Source organism: Anguilla anguilla, chromosome 8 (genome assembly GCF_013347855.1).
Source record: "Anguilla anguilla isolate fAngAng1 chromosome 8, fAngAng1.pri, whole genome shotgun sequence".
NCBI lineage: Eukaryota > Metazoa > Chordata > Actinopteri > Anguilliformes > Anguillidae > Anguilla > Anguilla anguilla.
The window spans coordinates 45,605,778-45,629,863 of NC_049208.1; the positions used below are offsets into that span (position 1 = coordinate 45,605,778).

At 46.8% G+C, this 24,086-nt stretch overlaps 1 protein-coding gene across 1 annotated transcript; it reads right to left on the minus strand.

Moving 5' to 3' along the window:
• Nucleotides 1–1,485: 1,485 nt before the first annotated feature.
• plekho1a (pleckstrin homology domain containing, family O member 1a) lies at nucleotides 1,486–22,984 on the minus strand. Its single transcript, XM_035430128.1, has 6 exons — nucleotides 22,374–22,984; nucleotides 21,535–21,681; nucleotides 12,328–12,468; nucleotides 7,081–7,185; nucleotides 4,614–4,715; nucleotides 1,486–2,853 (listed from the first exon to the last, which is right to left on the minus strand). Exons 1-6 carry the CDS (start codon nucleotides 22,398–22,400, stop codon nucleotides 2,191–2,193), a joined length of 1,185 nt encoding a protein of 394 aa, XP_035286019.1. The 5' UTR covers nucleotides 22,401–22,984; the 3' UTR covers nucleotides 1,486–2,190.
• Between the last annotated feature and the right edge of the window lie 1,102 nt (nucleotides 22,985–24,086).

Here is a 24,086-nt window from a genome sequence, read left to right on the forward strand (position 1 = left end):
GTAATTCCTACACCGTTCACCTGATTTGGATGTAAATACCTTAAAATTAAATCTGAAGGTCTGCACTTTGAGCTCATATTCATTATTTAATTTCAACTCCAATATGCTGTGGTAGACAGCTAAAATAACAATAACTTTGTCAATGTCCAAATATTTATGGACCTGACTATTCGTGATCCTACACTATATAGGATTAAAGAAATGTTAGGTACGATGTACCTTTGTTATTCTGGCACACATAGCTGATTCAGAGGACACTTGAGTGCTGTGTTCTCAGAATAGTGTTCAACTTGGAAGTATTTTGTTGGCCGTAGTAATTGTTCTTCCTTTTTAAGGTTCCTCTATTTAGCGCGTACTCAGACACTCCTACTAGAACACTGTATGTACTGAAATTCATACGCGTTGAACATTTAGTTCTTCCTGAGAAATTAAACTTGATTTCAAACTGTAATCAGAGACCCTGGACAAATGAGTAACCCTTTGTGTTAATTGTATGCCGTTTACAAAGCAACCATTGATCTGTGAGAGACCGGTGCAGGATTATCTGTGCTATTTCTCAGCTTGGACTTGACAGCTGGATATAAAAATAGCGAGGGAGTTTGCTCGATGCAGTCTTCTGTTATAGAGGCAATGCGAGCTGATTTTCACACGTTCCTTCAACTGTGATTCAGTGGTGCCGATGTGCAGACAAAGCAGTCTCCACAGGAGAGCTTTTTAGGAGCACTTCATTATACAATCTCACACCTTTCAGAGTCTGACAGTTTTCTGCCGAACATGCGATCCAAACACTTTAACCATGTGGAATGTGTTGGGGGGGGGGAGGTGCACTGTGTTGTTCTGTCATATTTCAAAGAGGACACCAATTACCAATGTGCCACCACTAACACACACACATAATAGACCGGGCGAGGGGCACCCTTCCGTTTGTGGATGACATCACAAGGGGCTTATGGTGACATCACTGTTTGTGCTTGTCAGTGACAGTGAGGCAGTATTTATTGGTATGTTCTGAAAAGCTAAAACTCCTACAATGGAGCCACTGTAAACCAGCCAAACATGGTGTTCAGGCAAGAACAAAATTCCAACACCTTCAGTTATCTTCACAGCACTTAAATCTGTCTTCTGCCAGGGTGTAGAGGCTGTGTTGTGCTGGGGCATTCGGAACATGGGAAGGCACTAGGAATTTTAGAATGTGATTGGGCTGCATTATGGATTTTGAAAGGTGACTGGGTTAGGGTAAGGAACGTTTGGAAGGTGACTGTGTCTTGTCGAGACAGGTGTGGAAGGCTGAAAAGTAAAAGGCCTATGAAGTGCTGCTGGGTGTGTTTCCTGACTGAGAGACTTGGGTCATGCGCTCTCTCTCTCCACGCGGGACACCGTTGTTGCGTCTTCTTTTCCACACATTGCCGTAAAGTTTCGGCACCTCTGTGCACCCGCCATCACGGGTGGCTTCTCCTCAGACCGAAAATAAAAGACACTGATGCATGTCATCCATCTCGTTTTTATTTTTTTTAATCAACATCAGTGATTTTCATTCTGACCAACTAATTAAGCAAAAAAGTGTTAAATTCACAGGCTGACTGCAGTAGGGACTAAAGAAGAAGAAGAGAGAAACGGAGAGAAATCTGAGCTAAAATCCAGCTCGTGGAAGCATACAGTAACGTAGCCTCGCTGAGCAACGTGGTGTTGCTCTCTGCTACCTCTCAGGGGTACCCTGCAGGATGACACCGCGACTGTCCCCCCACTGGCTCCAACCAATGGGAGTACAGTGACTCCGGAAAGTTCTGGAATCTCCCCAGTGTGCTAGAAAAACCTGAAAAAGGGGAACATTCACATTTCAAGTTTTTCTGGGACCAGCCAGGAAAGCCCCGTTGTCCCGACAGCATCTTCAGTCCATTCCCTGCTTCCTTCCCCCACGGATCAGTCTTGCTCCCCCCCCAAATCACAGTCCCAGAGTTCAGTGGTGCTCTGCTGGGAGGCGCAAGAGGGAAACAGAAACCTCAGAGGCCATGAAGAGGGACTTACAGGGGGGTAGAAAAAAAAACAAAGAGTGGTAAAGAGGAAAACCAGACGTATTTCCACAAGCGTGAAACCGCCATTTTTTTAATGGGGGCACACTGATTGGTCTTACTCTTTGATTTCCCCCACGACTGCATCATACGGCATATTCCTGTAGCGACTGGGGACTCCTCAGCTCTCAATCATGTGGGACGGCGAGGAGGAGGAGGATGGACCCAAGTCCAGTTTCCGGAACAGTACCTGCAGCTCCTTCACCTCCTCCAGCACCTCCCGCGCCTCCCCCCAGGCGGACACCGCCTCCTTCAGCAGCTGCTCTGCCTCCCCACCTCCCTGGGCAACGCCCCCTGAGTCAGAATCTCCACCCCCACCCCCCCCGCAGCCCAGTGACCGCACCCCCTCCAGCAGCTCCTGAGTCCTCTCCAGTTTCCGGGAGATGAGATCCTGCAGCGGGGGCGGGGCCGCGGCGGCCGAAGGGGCGGGGCCGAGCCTCCTGGCCGCGCTCGAGTCCGAGCGGGTGAGGATCTCCATGGAGACGCAGCGGCTCTTCTCCGGGGCGGCCGGCCTCCTGCCAGGCTGAGGGGTGCGGCACTGCCCCTCGGGCCGAAGCCAGTCCGGAGACGCCTCGCTCCGGCGCGGCAGGCTCCCCGACTTCGCCCTCTTCCGCCCAGACGGCGGCTGTAGCCACGGCGACAGGAAGGGATCTGTGGTGTCTGCGTCCGAGGCCTTGGTGACCTTGAAGGCCGTTTCGCAGGCGTCCCGTGCCTCTGGCGTGGACCTGCCCTCTTCCTGGATGAAGTCGAGGGTCAACATGCCGTCCGATGTGGAGGTGGATGCCTACAGGCAGAGGGTGTGTTTTTTTAAATGAACCAATCAATCAACCATCTCATCAATCAGCTAAATAACTAATGAACACCAAATAACCACTTAGCCAGTCATCCAACCAACCATCAGTCAACCAAATAACTATTAAGCCAATCAATCAGTTAACCAACTAACCAATCAATCAATCAATAACCCAACCAACCATCCTATCAGTCAACCAAATAACTATTAAGTCAATCAATCAGTTAATTAAGTAACCAATCACAGTCATTCAACCAATCAATCAACCCATAAATCAACCAATCAGACACCTAACAACTACCAAATCAAACCAATAAAATTGATCATTTAAGTTTTCCTTTTTCTTTTCAAACAGGATCACATATTTCTTACAAAAATTCTTAATAACCCCCATAAAAAGCCATGAAACACAGAAATGACGAGTGAAAATAGAAAAACTTACAGTTAAAGACAGTGTGGCTATGGATGGAGGACAATCAAGCAGTAATTTACAGTCAAATCGCGACCCAATCATTATTCGATATTCCACCTGGTAACTGCAGTAGGAATTCCACAAGATTCCAGGTGTTGAGTGGAACCACGGGATAATTAAGGCACACACCCTGGAGGATGTGTCGCCATGACAAAGGGAAGTCCCGCCACCCCATGCAAAATCACAATATAAGCACCGATCACAGCCACACCCCAAACCCCACACAGCCACCCTCCTCTCCGCCCTGGTCAGAGCGTATACCAGGTTTCTCAGAGACCATCCCGGCCTTTACACTATACTTGTCTCTATGCATGTCTTAGCACCAGCGACCGTCCTGCAGCTGATGCTCAAACGCTTCGTCCACTTCCGTTCATAAGGTCCGTATCCAGGATCTTTGTTAACACCAAAGCGCGTTCACATCCCTCTTCATACGACCATACTCGGAACAACTCCCACCAATGTTAGCTGTTATACACTTAAAACGAGTCCACTTAATTTAATAACCTTTCATTCTTTCATGTACTCTCTCTCTCTGTCACTCTCTTTGGCTTAAATTTGTCTTAGTTCCTCAACCCCAGTGTAAGAAGGATTTGAACCCGCAGTCAGCAGATAACGGGTCTATTTTGGAAACCTGTACGACACGTGGCTGTAACACAGATAACCCGTACTCTCACACACTCTCACACTCCGCATCGCTCCATCCAGGGTCGTCCGTTATGTCACCGACGCCTCATTATCGAATGAATGAAAAAGCCCTGAAAAATGCGGGGAATGCACCCACCCAAATATTAGCCAATCAGAGCATCAGCAAGAGACATGTCAGAGGACATGTCACATGTCACAAGACAGACTGGCTAATGTCTATTCGCAGCTAGTTCCAGCTGTCAGAATCATAACCTCACAGTACCAAGAGCCAAACCATGCAATGCTGTTCGGTAAGTCTCACCCAGGGAGATGAGCCAGTGAGCATATTTATTTACAGTTCCTTTCGGTGAATCGTGACCTTGTGTGGGCGGGGTTCAAATTTGAGGCGGTGATTCAGACCAACTCAACCCGTTGACCCGCAACATAATGCCGATTGAACCTTGGCCAGAACCAGTCAGATTGCTTGGGGTTGGGGACGAGGTCACCATAGAATCCGCCTGAGAAGTTCTGGAGATGGAATGAATGGGTGGGTGACAGGGTTTCAAAGAAAAGAATGCAGCACTAGAACTAGCCTGGTGTTCCGCAGAGAATGTTTTGTTACTGAAAGGCGTCACGTGAATCCGATGACACGTACCACGGTCAGGAGGTGCCCCCGGGTGGGCAGGCGACGGGCGTGGGGGATTTTGGCCCGGTCACGCGTGGGGTGGGAGAGGGGGCTTGCTTTTTCCACAGTGACCTGGAGAGATGGAAAGCCACAGACAGGGAGGAAGGGAGAAAGATGGAGAAAAAATTAATTAGTTAAAATTAATATCAAGAGAAAGTAAGAACAGGGTGGTCACTGCTCATTTGTTTCTAGTCTTGTTCAGTGTTGGATGTATGTTTTCAATGGTTTTTGGCAATACAAAATGTAGGGTTTTGTCATCCCAATAAGGCAAAATGAACTGAATTGAGAGATGAGAGACAGAGAGAGAGTGTGAAAGAACGAGAGAAAGAGAAACAGAGATGGGAGAGAGAGAGGTGGGAGAGAGAGGTTAGTAGGGAGAGGGGGGGGAGAGAGAGAAAGATACCAGGCTGGCTAATGACATAAACCTAAAAACAGTTTAACCCTTTGTTCCAGAACAGGCTACTCTCCATGGGATGGGTTCCAGTGACAGGAAACTCAGGAGCCCAGAACCAGAAATTCTAAACGTACTGATGAAATTGGAGGGGAAAGAAAAGAATTTTGTTCTGAATATTGATGAGAAGGAAAGGCATTTCTTTTTAAAACTGTTAATAATCTGCACTGGTCTGTCAGTAACTTTCATGAAGATGTTGAGTCATGTCGCTGGTATCTAAAGCAGTGGTATCATTTGTCCTTTTCAAAACTAATTCAGGCAAAGTGAGTCAGCTGCATATTCAGTCGCTCTTATTCAATCGTTCAAGAGCCGAGCAGCAACAGAAATTCAGCACGCCCCACAGGTTACCAAGGGGGCGGAAGTGAATAGAAAATCTAATCTTTTTTTTTTTTTGCATTTGCAACAGACAGACTCTGAGTCAGAGGCGAACCCTGAGTCACAGACAGACCCTGGGTCAGTGTTTCTGTTCAGGACACAGCGGGGTGGCTGGTGGACCACATCACATCTTAGCAGCTCTTAGACTGGAGTAGAAGAACTCAGTGTGTGGGCTGCCAGAGAGAGACTCTTTTCTTGCTTTAGTATTCGTTTTATAAAATGCTAAGCATTCGTGCTGGGACAGCATATTACGTACTAAAACATTCAAACGGATTAATTCGGTTGCTGAATATTTTCTTCCGGATTTTCTTTGTTAGCCCGTTGTAACTGACTCAAAACGTTTGATACAGATGTGAGGTATGCGGTAGTTCTGCGTAATTAACATTGGTGATACAGTACAAGCAAACTGGAAATCACCTTCCGCACTTTTTGTCCAGGTAAAATAACAGGTTAATTCTAGTAATCTTCCCTTTAGCTTTTTCAGACTGCCATAATTTTACTCAATTTTACTGCCATTTTTCAATTCCACGAAAAGACCAGGAGACTATGGATTAATTTATGGTGCATGGTTCGCATCTGGAGGGCACACTTCGCTGCTCGGCTAGCAGTAACTTCGAAGGAAAGCAAACGGTGGCTGTACCACTACTAATTTACATTTTCACGCAAGTCCGAGTTTTCGTTCTATTCTTGTCATTTTGCGATTAGCCTATATGGAATTGACGACGAGAAAGTAATCAAACAGCAAATTGTTTACAACGTGTGCATGTTTTCTGCGGTTGTTGCCAGTTATACATATAAATGTGAATGCATTCTGTCGCTTCGGATGTCAAGACATGAAAGCGAATGTTCGCATAAAAACATAATGAATGTGTTTGAGAGGATATATGAAAATCAATAAATACAAAAGTAACCATATATAGTCATTGTTGGTAACCCGTTGTATATAAGTGGAATAAACCCCTCCGGGCTGTCCCGGTTATTAGAAAATAATGTAGGCTACTTTGGTGGTAGTATGGGGTTACAGAAGAAATCATATGACAGATGGACCGACGACAACGTCGCTTTTTCATACGTCAGTGGGCTAATTTGCCTAATCTTCGCGGTACTTTAGACCCCGGTGGAAACGCAGACAACCATTGACTGAAGGAACCTTTTAGTTCCTGGTAAAGTAGTTCCTGGGACTGAAATTAAGAAGTGGAGGGAAACAGGGAAAAAGAGAGAAAGGTTCTGTTTGAATTCGGCTTTCTATGGACGGGTGAGTAACTGTGCATGGGAGGGGAGAGGGCGCATTACTTTTATTTTTTAATTTTATGGTGGAGGGGTGTTAGTTTAATCTTTTCTTGTCTTGTCCCCTTTACTGCTTTAGTGACGCAAGTTACCTTGTCGTTCTGCAAATAAAGTTTTTTTCATTTGAATTTGAATTGCAGTGAGCAGAGAAAGCAACAGGGAGAGGAAGGTGTGGAGTGATCAATGGGGAAACGAGAGAGGGACAGAGAGAGAGAGAGAGAGAAAGGGAGACAGAGAGAGAAAGAGAGGGAGAGAGAGGGAGACAGAGAGAGAGAGAGAGGGAGAGAGGGATGATGATGATGATGATAATGTAAGGGGCCGTACTTCATCCAGGACGTGGTTCTTGGCCCGCGTTATGGTCGCGTTCAGGACGTTAATCCAGGACTCCTTCTCCTCCGGACTGACGGCCAGGAACACCAGATTTGGGACCTGGGAAAAAGGGAGAGGCAGAGTGGGGAAAAAACAGAAAAAGAGGAAGAGAAAGAAGAGATAGGAAAACAGAGGAGGAGACAGAGATGTCAGCACAACAGTTGTCCTAACCACAGCAGTCACAACAAGTGCAGTTTGCTGTTGGCAGCCATTTTGAAACATTCATCATTTCTTTCTTCAGCGGTGATCGCCCTCATCCTTGGCGAGCCGCAGTGTGGTCTGTGAAAGCCGTCGATCACGCACCTGACTCGCCTCACCTGGTTCCTCGGGTCTGCACTGGTTGCTGATTTTATGGGGAAAAGAAACAGTAGAGACCTGTTGCTCTCCAAGGCCAATAATGAACACCATTGCCTTAATTAGCTTAAAAAAGGAAACGCAGCACAATGGGCATGACGTCATTTTAAGTCCAGTGGCACAAAACGATACAACCCACCAATGGGAAGATTGCATATTCATGATTGTGAGGTCATAATCGCACTCCCTTGGCAGGGTTTGGCTGTCTGACACGGAAAGGTGGGGGGTGGTGCAAAGCTCCAGCCCTGATGTTCTCAGGCAAATATCCCTCTTTGAATGCAGCTTTAAAGGTTTGTTCCTTATTTCTCCACCCATGAAGCAGATTTATAGGACATTTTCCTACGTAGTCTCAGTAAAGCAGGGGTGTCCAATCTAGCCCAAAAAGGGCCAGTGTGGGTGCAGGTTTTTGTTTTAGCCCAGCACTACAACACCAGATTCAACTATTTAACTAATCATTGTCTTCAATCAAGACCTTGATGAGTAGAATCAGATGTCGATTTAACATAAACCTGCACCCACACCGGCCCTTTTTGGGCTAGATTGGACACCCCTGGATACAACGTGTAAAGCACGTTTTTGCAGTGGGACGGGACAGCGCAGTGGTGTTCCAGTCGCTGGCGCGATCAGGTGGGTGGGGTTTGTGTGACACTGAGTCGGTGGACCCAGAGTGCAACGGGGCCTGGGTTCAATAAAGCGCACGTTGTTGACTTTCACTTGCGTTTACATACCAAGAGCTCCTCCTTACCAAACCCGGTTTGAAGAGTTTGGCAATCAAAGCAAATTAAGTTGCCAAACAGCACTTGCAGAGAATAAAAACAACACTGCAGTGTTTATGCACAGGTCAAAGTTCAGGACAACTCAATGCACGCTCTGGTCTCTGGAGAGCAAACCTCATCACCAAAAGACACGTGTGTCAGGTTAGGCTGGCATACTCCTGCCATTGCCCTTGACCAAGGCACTGGCCTCAGAACTGGAGTTGGTCCTCGGGCGCTGCCCTCTGGCTGCCCAACTAGGATGGGTCAAATACAGAGGACTAATTACCCCACGGGGTCAATACAAGTATTACTTAACTTTTATGGGGACATCAGTGTACATTTAGTCGACACTTCTATCCAGGACAAATTAAAAACGTACCTGCACAAAGGTTTAGGCAAAAGGGTGACTGTAACCCATCAGTACCCAAGCCAATAGTACATATAACCTACAAAATGAAGCGCCATAGAAGGTTTGAAGAAGGAAAACAGCGGATGTAGTGTTTTAATTAGCAATGAGGTTTGAGGGTATGGTGCTGAATTTCGCATAGCTAGGGGGTAGTAAGCCTGTAATAAGTACTCAAGTTTAGGGTTTGTTGAGCCAGGACACAGTGTAAACAGGTTTGATTTCAGACTGTGGTGGAAGATGTCTCAGCTGTCCTGAATGTAGAGAGGAATATCAGCCCCGCCCCCACCCTCACCCCAATCCTTAAACTGCAGGAGGTCCTGATAGAAAAACGGGGGGCTCAAACTGAAGGCTTTTGGTTGCAAATAATGAATTAAGGGTAGAGGTTCAATGGGAGAGAGAAGAACAGTTTGTACCAAACTCTCAGTTCCAGGGCTGTTTGTTCCAGCCAATTAAGGGACAAATCAATGAATCCATGAGGAGGCAGAAACAGTTAGGCCTGCACTCAGTCAGCATTGTCCTCAACTCCAAACTGAAGCTTTAGTTTTTTTTCTTCCCCAAAATTCAATCTGGAAAGTTTGTTTTGGTGATTGTTTTTGGTGACTTAATTTCTTTTAAGCTTAGGAGAACTTTTGATTGAACGTTGGGATTAATTCTATGTTTGGGCAAACAGGTAGCATTGATTAGAGTTGCAGACACCGATGGCCAATGAAAGTGGGTGACACATGCAGACCTGGCCCAGTTTGACGAATAAGAGTGGCTGACACAGGCAGACCTGGCCCAGTTTGGCCAATGAGAGCGGCTGACACAGGCAGACCTGGCCCAGTTTGGCCAATGAGAGCGGCTGACACAGGCAGACCTGGCCCAATTTGGCCAATGAGAGCAGCCGACACACAACCTGGCCTCATTCAGCCAAAGTACAAAGGCTGAGCAGTAAACCCAAAGAGGCATGAATGAGCAGCTGAATCAGAGCTGCACTTCAGTTTGGAAAATGCCCCAAAGCTCCAAATTTCTACCCTGTAGAGATTGAGAGAAAACCCCCAGTTCTCCTAGGAGAGGGAGGGCACCGTGTGTCCATGGTGATGCACGTTTACCGTCTAATTTACAGCCATGAGGAGAGAAACTCCCTCATCGTAAGTGTGCCTGTCATCACTACATTAATGAGAACTATTTCAATTTGACACAGTCGATTCGATTTCCGGTTTGTGTGTTTATTAACTGTCGTTTCTTCTGTGCTGATATGAAATTGGTTGTATTATGTGTAATTTTGTTAATAAACTGAAATATAATTTTAATTTAACTGGAGGTGGGAGGAAGAGAGAGGGAACAAAAGAGGGATGGAAAGAGGGCCAGAAGAAGAGAGAGAGGGGGATGATTAGGGAGGGTGTCTGTCCTCTCTTTTTCCAGGAAGAGCAGTGGATCTTTCGCCCGCCGTGGACTCTAGCAAACCGCTCTGATTTACGGCTCCTCTGAAGTTATGGATTTTCTCCCCCCCAAAAAATCCATCGCCCCCTCCATGCTAAACAGTCACACCTCCCTCAAAAGCCAACACAAACTCCGTGCCGTGTCCCAGCAGATAAGAAGAAATAATAACACTTTTTTTATCGCGAACCCAACAGCGTGTTTCGGTAGATTAAGTTATGCTCAGAAGATTCACCACAACCAGCTGTGTGAGCCCCCTGGATTCACCCCCTGGATTCACCACGACCGGTCGTGTGAGCCCCTTGGATTCACCCCTGGATTCACCCCCTGGATTCACCACGACCAGCCGTGTGAGCCCCCTGGATTCACCCCCTGGATTCACCCCTGGATTCACCCCTGGATTCACCGCACACAGGCTCTACGGAAACCTCCAGAACTTCCTCCGATGTGCAAACTGTGCTGAGCTCTAGACCTCTCACGCCTGCGCTGCTCGTGACTCAAGTGCACCTGCAGGCTTTTTTTTTTTTGTGATGATGACTCACCGAAAATAATCTGACAATAAAAAAGGAAGAACATGCTGACCTTCCCCATTCTGGAAAAAGAACATCAATTGATTGAGACTGATCAAAATAGCAGACGCGGATAGATATGATAAGCACCGACAAAAAAAGGAAACAACTTTCCTGTTAGAGTCGTTTTCGTTCGCTAACTGCATGCGTGTCACACCTCTACTGTTCTAAAAAAAACACGCAATTCTTACTGAGTGCCATGCACAGCATGCTGCCCAAACGTGCCAGACAAACGGCGAAGCACCTAACTGGGCTGACTGGCAAAGCCATTTCATAAAAGGCTTAGTGGTGGCAAACTTGACCCATGGGAGGTGATAGCCAATGGGCTCCCCTCTCAAAACGGACTGTTAGGGATCGAGCAGAGTGTGTGTGTGTGTGCCTGTACTTGTTTGCCTGTGTGTATGTGTGCAAGAAGACGTTTCTCTCCAGTTATGACATAGGTTTGCAGTTGTTGGTCAGTTTGTGTGTAAGAGAATGAGGGAGTGAGAATGTTCAGGCAGACTGCACCCCTTTGGCCCATGGTACACTGATAAGCCTGATCTGACCAATCAGACACCACGGTGCGAACACAAAAACCTGATCTGACCAATCAGACACCACGGTGCAAACACAAAAACCTGATCTGGCCAATCAGACACCACGGTGCAAACACAAAAACCTGATCTGACCAATCAGACACCACGGTGTGAACACGTAAACCCGATCTGACCAATCAGACACCACGGTGTGAACACATAAACCTGATCTGGCCAATCAGATGCCACGGTATGAACACATAAACCCGATCAGACCAATCAGACGCCACGGTCTGAACACATAAACCTGATCTGACCAATCAGAGGGAAAAGTGTGAACACATAAACCTGATCTGACCAATCAGACACCACGGTGTCAACACATAAACCTGATCTGACCAATCAGATGCCACGGTGTGAACACATAAACCCGATCTGACAAATCAGACACCACGGTATGAACACATAAACCCGATCTGACCAATCAGAGGGAAAAGTGTGAACACATAAACCCGATCAGACCAATCAGACGCGATCACCTGGGAGAGGGCCGACAGGTGACATTCACGCTTCATCAGGACGACCTGGGACGGTCACCCAGCGACACCCAACACCCCCACGGCTGCCTGCTCCTCCCTCCCCCCCCAGCAGACAGGGCGGATTTGCACTTCAGAGTTTACATTTGTTTGCCCGTCGGAGGACATTTCACACTTGGCTTCCCGTGCGCCGGTCGCTTTCCTTACGCTAACAGCCCAGATTTCCCTCCCTCAGCAGACCGCACCAGCGTTTAGCACCGCACCCGTAACACACGCTTCCTCCCCACACTTCTCTACTGGTCTTAGTCATAAGCAGCTACGCCTGCAATAACAGCAGCCGGGCTAACCGTTAAAAGCTGATGGAAGAATTGCAGGTTAGCTACAAATGGCAGGGTATAATGCATTGGAATATCGTTACATACAGTCTTTTATGTGTATTACACAATTTGAATGTGTATCCTTCCTATCAAATTATTATTAATAAACAACAATAATAATAAGGAGAATAATACCACTACTAATAATAATAATAATGTGACAGACTGATTGATTGGCTGATTGACTGACTGAGCCATATAGGGAGATACAGTATGACCCTGATGGCAGTGTCCAATGGGACCCGGTTGCCGGGCGGATTGGGAGACTCACGGTGTTGCCTGGTTGGCGGGCGCGCAGCAGGGTGAACTTGCTGTGGTTCCTCTTGCTGCGGCTCTTGGTTCGCCGCAGCTCCTCGCAGCGCTCGTAGTCGGTGAGATCCACCACCTCCTGAACACGCTTCTCATCCTTCACCTGAGCGAGCAGAAGCACACGCTGCGTTTACCTCAGCTCTGTACACACACACACTCACACAGACACACACACGCATGCATACACACACACACACACTCATGCATACACACATACACACACACAAGCACACGCAAACTCACATACACACACACACACACACACTCACACACGCATACACACACACACATGCATACACACACACACACATGCACACACACAAGCACACGCAAACTCACATACACACACGCATACACACACACACACACACACACTCACACACACACGCATACACACACACACTCACACACACACAAACACGCATACACACACACATGCATACACACACACACACACATGCACACACACAAGCACACGCAAACTCACATACACACACGCATACACACACACACTCACACACTCACACACGCATACACACACACACTCACACACACACACACACAAACACGCATACACACACACACACACTCGCACACACACACATATACTCACACTCGCACACACACACACTCGCACACTCGCACACACACACACATATACCCACACTCGCACACACACACTCACACACAGACACACACACACTACTCTGATGGTCTCAGTCGTCTATCAGGGATACGTTTACCTGCATTGTCAGCTCACACTCATTTCACTATTTCACGCTGCACACCTGTCACCTTATTTCCCACACCACTGTAGTGCAGCAGAGTAATCTCCCATAATGCACTTCAACCCCCCCAGCCACACCTCTTACACACATCACCTGACACCTGAGTTACCTGTTCTCACAGACTCTCCTCTGCATCATCACCCATGTTAAATCCTAAAGTCGGCATATTAAGTGCTGAATGGAGATACAAGTGTGACATGAAAGTGCTAGAGGAACAGGACAGAGTAATACAACTTATAAGAGTCATCCTAGATTGGGAGTACCCTGCAGAGTGGTGATAGTTAGTTCAGGTACAGTCTGAAGAGATGCGTCTTCAGGCCACGGTGGAAAATGGGCAGGGACTGAGTGGTTCGTAGAGGAACAGTTCCACCACTGGGGAGCTAGGGTGGAGAAGCTCCGTGGTCAGGACGAGCAAGAGCCATTCACCCGGATGGCAGTGGGTACAAGTCGCATTGCTGCAGCAGAGCGGAGTGGTGGAGCTGGCGTGTAGGGTTGAATCATGTCCTATAGGTTAGGCGGGGCTATCCTGTCGGCGGCAGTGTAGGTGAGGGTCAGGACTATAAGCCTGATCCTGGCGGCGACCGGTAGCCAGTGAAGTGGCCTCAGCAGGGGAGTGACATAACGAGCTGTGTTTTTTTTTTAAAAACGACACTCTATGTGTGTTTTATTAGCACTTTATCACTTGTGAGGTTGCATGAGAAAATGGCGGGCGATAATAACTAACGACAGAGATAGGGACGGATACGTCAGCCCGTAACCTTGGCGACCCGTCCTTCCTCACGGGGTTCCAGAAGCGCGACGCCGCGGACAGACGCGAGCACGCCGCAGTGTACGAGCGCAGAGTGCGCACAGACGCGTCGGGACGCCCGCGAGCCCCCCCACCCGTCCCATTAATATTTCAGCAGCGCTGCAGTCCTCCCCCACGCCTGGAGCTTCACGCCCCTGCACCAGCCTCGCTCTCAACTGAGCGCGTGCGAATCGGCCAATAAATACACACGCACAGCCTGGGAAAAATACCCATTTTACTCTTGTTTCATTCAAGTTTTTTTGGGTTTTTTCGCCGACGCGCAAACCGTTTGAGGACGGGACTGAGACCCGGTGTCGGGGTCCGGGTGGAAAAACGCACATCCCTAAATGTGTCGTTCTTCAGTCCTGACTGTGGTAGAGAGGTGCGGTACGCTCACCCTTAGGTAAGCCTGTAACAGGGCCAAATGGGGGTACGGAAATCCCAGCGCAGATTAGCGTGAGTTAAACGCTTGGAGGCGTTTTGGGGTTCGGGAACAACCCCGCGGAACCCCAGCAGAGCTTCTCTGACAGAAACACGGGGGCTGGGGGGGACCCGTACCGCACGCTCAGAAGTGTGAGAGATGGGCGTCTGAGGGACTGCATCAAAAACACACTCTACTCAACTGGCCAGATAGCAGGACTGTCACAGGGTGGGTTTCATGTTAAAAGGTAAAAGGCTGATGTGTGAGGAAACGATAAAAATGTACGTGTATCCCAGCAAAATAACATTGTTTAAAAAAAATTATTGTCACGGAATAAAAACAGGCGCTGCTCTTGTCTTTCTCCTCACAGTGCAATGTGTTCGTACGTGTACAGTACTCACGCAAGTCCCCCGATCCTTCTCTTATTTATACTCACTGTCTCAGCCCATTAAAATTGCAGGGAAGCTGAGGCAACGTGCATCCGTACCGAAGGAGCACTTAAAATGTTGAAAGAAAAGAATCCGTGGCTATATATAAACATCACATGACAGATAGTGTGTGTGTTAGCGTGTGTGCATGCCTGGGTGTGTGTCTGTGTGTGTGCGTGTGTCTCTGTGTGTGTGTATGGCTGGGTGTGTGTCTGTGTGTGTGCGTGTGTCTGTGTGTGTTTGTATGGCTGGGTGTGTGTCTGTGTGTGTGCGTGTGTCTGTGTGTGTTTGTATGGCTGGGTGTGTGTCTGTGTGTGTGCGTGTGTCTGTGTGTGTTTGTATGGCTGGGTGTGTGTCTGTGTGTGTGCATGTGTCTATGTGTGTTTGTATGGCTGGGTGTGTGTCTGTGTGTGTGCATGTGTCTATGTGTGTTTGTATGGCTGGGTGTGTGTCTGTGTGTGTGGTGCATACTTGCACACTACAGCTAACATCCACACCGCCCAAGACACATGTTCTGGGAACAGAGGCATTGCAAACGGGGGGGGGGGGGGGGTTAAATCACACCTGTGGCTTTTTTTGGTGCACTGGAGAGAAAAGACAAAGGGCTCCTGTACCCCTGAGCAGGGGGGGGTGGGGGAGGAGTCAGGAGAGTGAGCGTGCGAAAGTGAGAGAGTATCCTCCAGACGCCAGAGTGCGTGGGGCGATCAGGCCGCGACGCGGACGACCCTGAAGACCAGGCCCACGGACAGGCGTGACGTGACCCCCGGCACATGGGAGCAGGCGGAAACCGGGTCTTTTCCAGCTTCATCCCATGACTTTCCATGCATGTTTTTCACTGCTTTTCCTATTCTGCAAACTAGTATTCTTCTGTCGCCAATGGCAACGCTGCCGTGAGCATCATGCCACAAGCTGTGTGGAGGATCTTTAAGAAAGGCTGATGGTCTTTGTGCTTAGGTTGTTATGCTCTTTTTAAAAAAAACATAATACAGAAGGGGGTGGAACGCAGTGGGTAGCACTGCTGCCTCACATGAAGAAGGTTCTGGGTTTGAATCTGGCCTGGGCCTTTCTGTGTGGAGTTTGCATGTTCTCCTCGTGTCCACGTGGGTTTCCTCTGGGTACTCCGGTTTCCTCCCACAGTCCAACGGCATGCTAATAGGTAGGCTAATAATTAAATTGCCCAGAGGCATGAATGTGTAGGTGAATGGTGTGTGCCCTGAGACAGCTTGGCGGCCTGTCCAGTGTATTTCCGCCTCTTGCCCAATGCATGGTGGGATAGGCTCCAGTAACCCCTGAGACACTGTCCAGGATAAGCAGGTATAGATAATGGATGGATGGATAAAACGGATACTAAAACAGTGTTCTCTCATACTCGAGAAAAGTATGGAGCATGATAGAACATTGACAGGAAAAAGTCATGTCAGGTCCCATCCCAGCGACTCTGAAAGTCATCTCCAGAGACAGAATGTGAGGAGGGAAAGGTGCTAAACCATCACGCAAACAGGCCCAGTCAAACACGACCAATCCCCTGCTCCACGGGGGGCGGAGCTCCGCGCAGCTCTCTGCTCAGTCACCCTCAAAACCAAATTAGCAGCATGCAAAGCTCTAGTTTTGTCTAAAGAGCGATGAAATGACTCGAACGGGCGCACAAATCCCGGATGAATCCCTTTGACTTTAGGAAAAGCAGGCTTCCTGCGCCGACACAGAGTACCAGTGCGTCAGCAGGAGAAGAAGAGGAGCAGCTACTTCCGTGTCTGGGGTTACAGGTCTCCGGAGCGATCAGTTCAGCCGAAATAATCATGAGCACGAGTTCCTGGAACGGGCCGAAGCTCACCGTGCACCCCTGCTCACAGAGTATGTGCACAGAGAAGAGGCTGCAGGTTCACGTCCGTAAGCGTGCCACAGTTCCTTCTTCTTATTCCCCCCTTACTGTAACGCAGGCCTGCTAATCCACAAAGAGCACATGGTTCCCCTCAACGTCCTAACAAAATTACGACCTGGCTGCCCACCTAATCCTCCCCCAGTGTAATTGGTTTGATAATCCACTCCTCCTCCTCCCTATAGAACCTCTGCTCCTAGTCCTCTTGCTCCTTATCCAGCATTTAAGCAGCAGATGCATCATAACACATCTCCACTGAGAGGCTGACTGATTTCTGTCATGTGACTGGATAAACCGTCTGGTCTTGGTCCCCTGCATTTAAAAATTTAAGTCATTATTGTCCTTACGCTGTGTTCTTTAGATCATTTATTCATTTTTCTGTGGGGATTTTTTTTAAATGTTTGTTTCTCCTGATGTGCACGGTTATATAAAATATTCATTTTAAAAGAATATAAGTTTGGCTGGTTGCTGTTACACACCCTTCAATAACGGGGGCTGCCCAAGAGAGGGACTGTCCGCACTCACACCGTGACAAGCAAAATTCAAATCTTATTATTGGATAGAAATGATTCTGCCATTTTTCCTTCTTCAGACGTGTGTGTGTGTGTGTGTGTGCATGCGTGCGCATGCGTGCTTTTGTGTGTGAGAGAGAAACACAGAGAGAGAGAATGCACATGGGTGAATTATTTCAGTCAGCCTTCAAAAAAAAACATTTTGTGTAATTTGAGTCAAGCCAAAGAGATAAATTATGGTTCTAACAAAAAGAAGAATAGTACTTTAATAGATGCCTAAAAGTGCGAGCCAATTTTTCCCTAAAATATTTTTGTGTGTTCACTGAACCAATCGTGTCTAAATCCCACCAGTTTCCAGGATTTCAGCCCACTGTAGAGCTCTGGATCCATGTTAGTGTGGTGCGTCTGACACTTCTGAGAGCTTTTCCCGCTCAAAGTGTCGTCTGACCTTTGACCTCTGCTGGGCCAAGGCCCGCAGTGCATGTGCCAGACAGACGGCTCAGGGTCAGAGGTCAAGAACCGTCACCACTGGGGTCTGACCTTTCCCATTGGCCCGGCTGGTCAGCTGACCTGCATTGGCCAACCCTTGGGGCAGGCGGTCTCCATGACTCCTCCATAAATATGCATTATTTTAATTTTTTTTAAAGTTGGATCAAAAAAAAATCTCATTCATTCAACCTCATTCTTATTTATAAATAAAATGCACAATAATACTATTAAGACTATTATAAAAAAAGATTTTAAGGTTATAAAAGTGAGATTATATTACTCACAGCATTATGCAGTGTTTTTATTATGTAGCTGTTCTGTAGGGAAGATCAGGCACATTTCACTGACGGGGGGAACACATTCACTGGACTCTGCATGATCGGCCGACGGGACGCCCCCCTTCCCTCTGGCACAGAGCATAATTTACAGGGTGCTTTACGTGCTCTCCTTTAATGCTCGGTTCCTGTCTCTATCTCCATCTCTCACTCTGCCTGCCCCACTCCCTCTCCCTCTATCACTGTCTAACAAGCCTCTCTGTCCCTCTCTCTGTCCCCCTGCCCCCACCACTCTGGTCTGTGCGTGACGAGCATTGAGTCAGAGGTGGGTGTGAGAGGAAAGTCTAGTGAGTTGAGCAGTCCCTGGTGGCCCAGGTAGTGCACGTGCACGCACACACACACACACACACACACACACGCACACACACACACACACACAGCACGCACGCACGCACACACACACACACACACACACACGCACGTGCACACACAAAGGTGCCCCAGGTATCATGAAAAGGTTCATTATGCTGTATTACATTTATTTGCAGACGCTTTTATCCAAACTGGCGTACAATAAATGCATATCGAATGTCATTGGAACCACTACAAAACAGAATAAGGTACAACACTCATTATTATTAACAATTATTCATAGCCATGAACACATTAAGTGCAGTTAACACAGTAAGCATAGGCTAAGGCTGTGTGCTTCTGAATGAAGGTGTGTGACATGATATCCCAGTACTGATCGACCAAACCTCAAATTCTGAAACTTACAGTAAGTACTGTAAGTTTCAGATTAATGCAGCTGAGAACCAGGTTATTAAAGAAAACACCTCAGCCAATGGGCTTATTAAAGCAAAGAACTTCAGCCAGTGGGGTTATTAATGCAAAACACTTCAGCCAATGGGGTAATTAAAGCAAAACACCTCAGCCAGTGGGGTTATTAAAGCAAAGAACTTCAGCCAATGGGGTTATTACTGCAAAACACCTCAGCCAATGGGGTTAGATTAAAGCGAAGCACTTCAGGAAGTGGGATCAATTAAGACCGTGTTCAAACAGCCACCTCAAGTCTCGGAGTGTCAGAATTGCAAGGTACCCTGAAACAAAAAAGGCCAATGGCTCAAGCCCCCCCCCATCGACCCATGACAGAATATTTCTCAGGAGGTTTTCCGTTGTGGACCCCTGAGAGAAAAACCTTAAGGCTGAGAAAAATCTGTTTTCTTTTTTCCGAATCTCAGACAGGATTGCCTACTGGGGAACTCTAAAGCCCCGGCTTCGCAGGACGGCTGCACGAGGCCTGTATTTCCGGTTACCCGTCAGAACTCCCAGACTGTTCTGAAAACTGTTTGGGTTAAAACAGTTCGCTTAGCACGAGGGTTAAAAAAGAAATAATGAAAAAATAATGACCCCGACTACGACAGTAGTTTCACACTTGGAATTGGAACATATACAGTACTGGTTATACAAAATAAAATACTCAGTGTTGAATCAACTCTTATAGAGTACATATGGTCCCTATTGGACTTGTATGTATGCTGTTAGTTAAATAAACACTGGAAATTTTACTTTGTATAACCAGTACTCCCCCAGCTGCCAATGCACTGAGGCCAAAACGGAGCTTTTGGGGAGGCAGTGTAGGGAACTGGGTTTGCAGGTTTGATTCCCTGGTGGGGCAGTGCAGTTGTACCCTGAACTCTTCAGTATAGACCCAGCTGTATAAATGGACTGTGTATAAAGAATCTAAGTTATGCATGTCATTCTGGATAAACGCATCTGCTATACAACTAAAATGTGGACACAAATTTAAAAAATACAGTCATAAAAGTACTGTGTTTGCCAAACAGAGTGATAAAAAAGGCTCTGCACACCCAAAGATGCCTCAGATATGCATAAAGCTGTCATTTGTAATTGAGGCCAACTGGATAAGACAAACACAAAGAAAGCTTTATGCTGAGACGTCTGTCTTGTCCAGTTGCCCTCAAATAAAAACTAGAGCTTTATGTGTATCTGAGGCATCGTTGGGTGTGCGGACATAAATCAAAACAAATCAAACAACCTGCAAAAAGTGAGCAAGTGTTCTCCTCTGCCAGCCACCCATTTTATTTTAGCCCCGCAGTCCGCTAGCCGAGGGAAACCCAGCTAGGGGGCGCTGTCCCGTACTCGGGCGGCGGTTTTGGCGTATTGCTCCTCTCAGTCCTGTGGGCTGCCCTTCTGTAATGACCCCCTGGATCCTGCCCCAGACTGCGGCGATGTGTCTCTCTCTACGCTGAAAACCCCATCGCCGTAGCGACACAAGCCAATCTGCGACTCCCGCCCAAGCTGTGAACAGGTCTGCACTTTACTCTCTCACGTCCCCCAAACTAACATATGACAGGAGCTGTGGGGGGGTAGGATGATTCCAAGCCCCCTGACTTTACAGGTACCCTCAAAAAATATTAGAACACAGGATTTTTGGGGGCAGTGGCGGGCCCAAAGTGAGATCTTTTCATGGGGCCCAAAATCCCTGGTGGTGCCCCTGGAGTTTGAACCTCCAGACCACAGTGCTGTATTACAGCTGGAACCGCGATAAGGATTAGCTGTTCCAGTTGCACTGCAGTTCTGTGGTCTAAACCTGAGGTCTAAACTCCATCTAAGCACCCTGTAATAGACCCCTCTTGCCCCCCACTCCAGAACAGCTCACATGATCCTGGGGTGAGTCTGGACGTGGGCGAATAGTTACTGAATGGTGCCATTTCACTTTGGATAGAAAGCACAATTCAGAGACATCCGCTGAACAAACACATGAGGGCGGCCTCCTTTGTCATTTTAAACATAAGCTGGTTCTGTGACAACACAGACAACATTCTGTTTCACATTCTGTGACTCCAGGAAGTGGACGTCAAAGTAACTGCAGTACTGCACTGTTACCGTGACCGCTAGAGGGCGGCAAATCTATCAGAGCATGTACAGAGTGCCTGTTTTGTTTTTGTTTACGACTGTGACCTGTGGTCACCTGTGTTTTCTAATCGAGAGTAAATAATTAGGCCTCCAGCGTCAAACACAAGAAAGTGCTTTAATAACTATCAAGGTCTAATTATTTCCTTGATACTGGTAACATTAACATTTATGTACATCATGAGCAGATTACCGTTGTACTTTTTTCCTGACAGTAGAAATTTCTAATTATAAGTGCTTATATTAACACCTCATTTTCTTTTTTCCATCTGTTTAAATATACCTCTGCATTGCTTATTTTAAAATATTACTTCTCATTCTAGGATCACTGTTTGTGTGACATCAGAAGCGAGAGCAGTAGGTTAAGAAAGTTAGAAAATGTTAACTTTGAATCACGAATTCATTAATTTCCAAGAAAAAGACAATGAATTGAGTTTCACGATATCTTCTGCTTGCTCTCACATTTCAAGGACATATCCACTCTGATGCATGAATATAATGCCAAACAAAACCCAGCAGTCGAAAAAATATCTATAATTTTAGATCCCGATTAGCACAGTGACAATAATGAGTGGAACCGCGCAGACCAGTTACGAGACGCAAATCTCTTATTCTTGATTCCAGAAGGGATAAGCAACGATATTCTGCGAACTCACCTCCTTTTCTGAAATGTATAGTTGGGCCCCTTTCAGCACAACGAAACGGTTTTTCCAGATCTCCCTAAAAATCCCTTTACCGCAGAATTTGCGAATCCAGCCAGTTTTATCTGGCTGCGACGATGGCTGGTTGGTATCTTGCATGCCCTGCATGTTTCAAAAGAAAAAGCAAAAAAAAAAAAAAAATGTTAGACGTTTCAAAAGCACTTCACGGGGGAACCGAACAGAGACTAAAAACTCTTGCTGCAAACTCAGCCCCTGACATTTATCCTGTGACAGCATCGCACTCATCGCGCACGCAGACACCCAGGCGACCCACCCACACACACTCACGCACGTGCGCTCCACGTCCAATCTGGTTCAAACTATTTGGATCACTATTATATTTTAATTAGGGCGGGGCTTGAGATGGAATTGTAGCTGCTGGCCCTATCGCGGGAACGCTGCCTATCATTTAGAAACGTAAATCTGCTGGAATCGGCGGTGTATTCTGAAAGGCACTGCTACTACTAACACATAAGGGATTTATTAAACCTCTACAAACATTTGAAAGGGAAACTTTGGTGCAAGGGGCACGTGGCATAATCAACGTGCAACACAAATGCATACAGCGAGATTTATGCTGACAAGCGTTCTTTTGATATTGTGTCGCAATGACATGTTGTAAGTAGCTCCGCGTAAAGATACATCTCACCAAATTGAGAGTAAAGCGTCAATATTAGCATCACGTCCGACTCGTGCTGGTTACATCAGCGGGTGTAAATAATAAAGCGCTCGTCCTCGAACAGCTGACAGAATTACGAAATAATTCGTGCAGATGCGACGTTATAAAATCTCACCCGTTTGGCCAAGTTGCTTTTCCTCATTGTGTGGATTGTTTGCACTAGTGGCAGTTGTATCCCCTGGTTTCTCCCAGGTTTTGTCGTATTTCTTCTGATGTTTTTTCCCGTTGGCTGTGATTACAGGTTAGTCGATATGCGACGGGATTTATTATTATTATTATTATTATTATTTGTTAGGCAAAAAGCTGTAACCCCTCGTCAGGCTGTTTCCTTTCATCGAACTACCTCCGTTTTCTCCCGTCGTCTTTCTGCTTCATTCCTTCTTCTTTCTCCAAATGGGTCTGCGCCTCCTCCAGCTCGCGCACCGTACTCCGCGCGCTGAATTGGCACTTTCTGGTCGCTGTTAGACTATATCATTGCTACAGCAGCTGGCTCCTGGATTCAGTCTTCCCTTCTCTGTCGCTCTCGCCCTCTTCCGCTCTACTACGAGAACTTGGGGCTCCCGTCTGGAAGGCGCAGCGCTTTGTGACAAGACTTCGTCGGATCCTGCCTTTTTAGCACTCGACAGCTCCATCTATAGTCCCAACAACGCTGGTTGGTTAAGTGATGTCACCGGGATACAGCCGAAACGGCTGTCAGTCTCGAGAGCCGCCTTTTTTGATAGTGCGCTGTGAAAATACGATTGGTTATCGCATTTTTTACCTGACAAAACAACAACAACAACAAAAAAACAAAAAACAATAAAAGAGCATTTTGACGCAGCTGTTAAGAGACATCGTTGATAGCAGTTGTATAAGTCAGGTTTCCTGCAGGTTGAAATTCTTGGCTTACCTAGTTCTCCAATTAATTTGTCCAGATACAGCTGTCCAAAATGTTCCCCCGCCCCTCATAGTCAGATACTATACATTGAAGACACGTGCATCTAAATAATTTAAATATTTACTGTCTCAGGAGAGTCAAATATTGTGAGTGTGTGTGTGCGTGCACGTGTGTGTGTTTGTGTCTGCCTGTGTGTGTGTGTGTCTGCGTGTGTGTGCGCGCTCACGTATGTGTGTGTGCGAATTACGTTGTTTTCTACCGCAGTAATTTCCCTATCTTTTATCATCCCTATAGCATGTGAGGGCTGATGCATGAGAAAATGCTCAGTGTAAAACCAACTCTGACAGAGTACCTTTTACACAGAGAGAGTAACCTTTTATCAGTTTTGACTCATTTTAACTCTGTTAAGCCGATTTAACACTGCGGAATTTAATGCGTCATGAGATTTGTCAGAACAGGCCATATACACTCCAGTCTACCACAAACATGTGATGTGATGGGTTTGCCTGAGGTTTTCATGTGATTTTTAGCCCTGATTCTGCATTATCTTCCCACTCTGAGGCCTTTATTTATTTCGCAACAACAACACCAAAATATCCTCAACCAAGGAAGAAAATTGACTACATCCAAGCCTCTTTACATTTCAGTCACAAATACAAAAGCATTATTATTATTACTATTATTATTATTATTATTGCTATTTATCCACAGCTTGTTACCTGTGTTAACACAGTTTGAAAGGCATTGAAAGTTCAAGCATTAACATGTTTTAAAGCAGCTAAACCAACCCCCGGTCAACAAAATCTAACAAGAGACACAACAGTGTCAAAACAAATGACTAACACATGCTCCCTGGACTTTCCATTCTGTTTCATAGAAGGAGAAGGATTTATAATTTGGTGGCTGGGGGGAGGGGCTAAGAATGGCTTGAAAGCCAATCAGAAAGGTAGT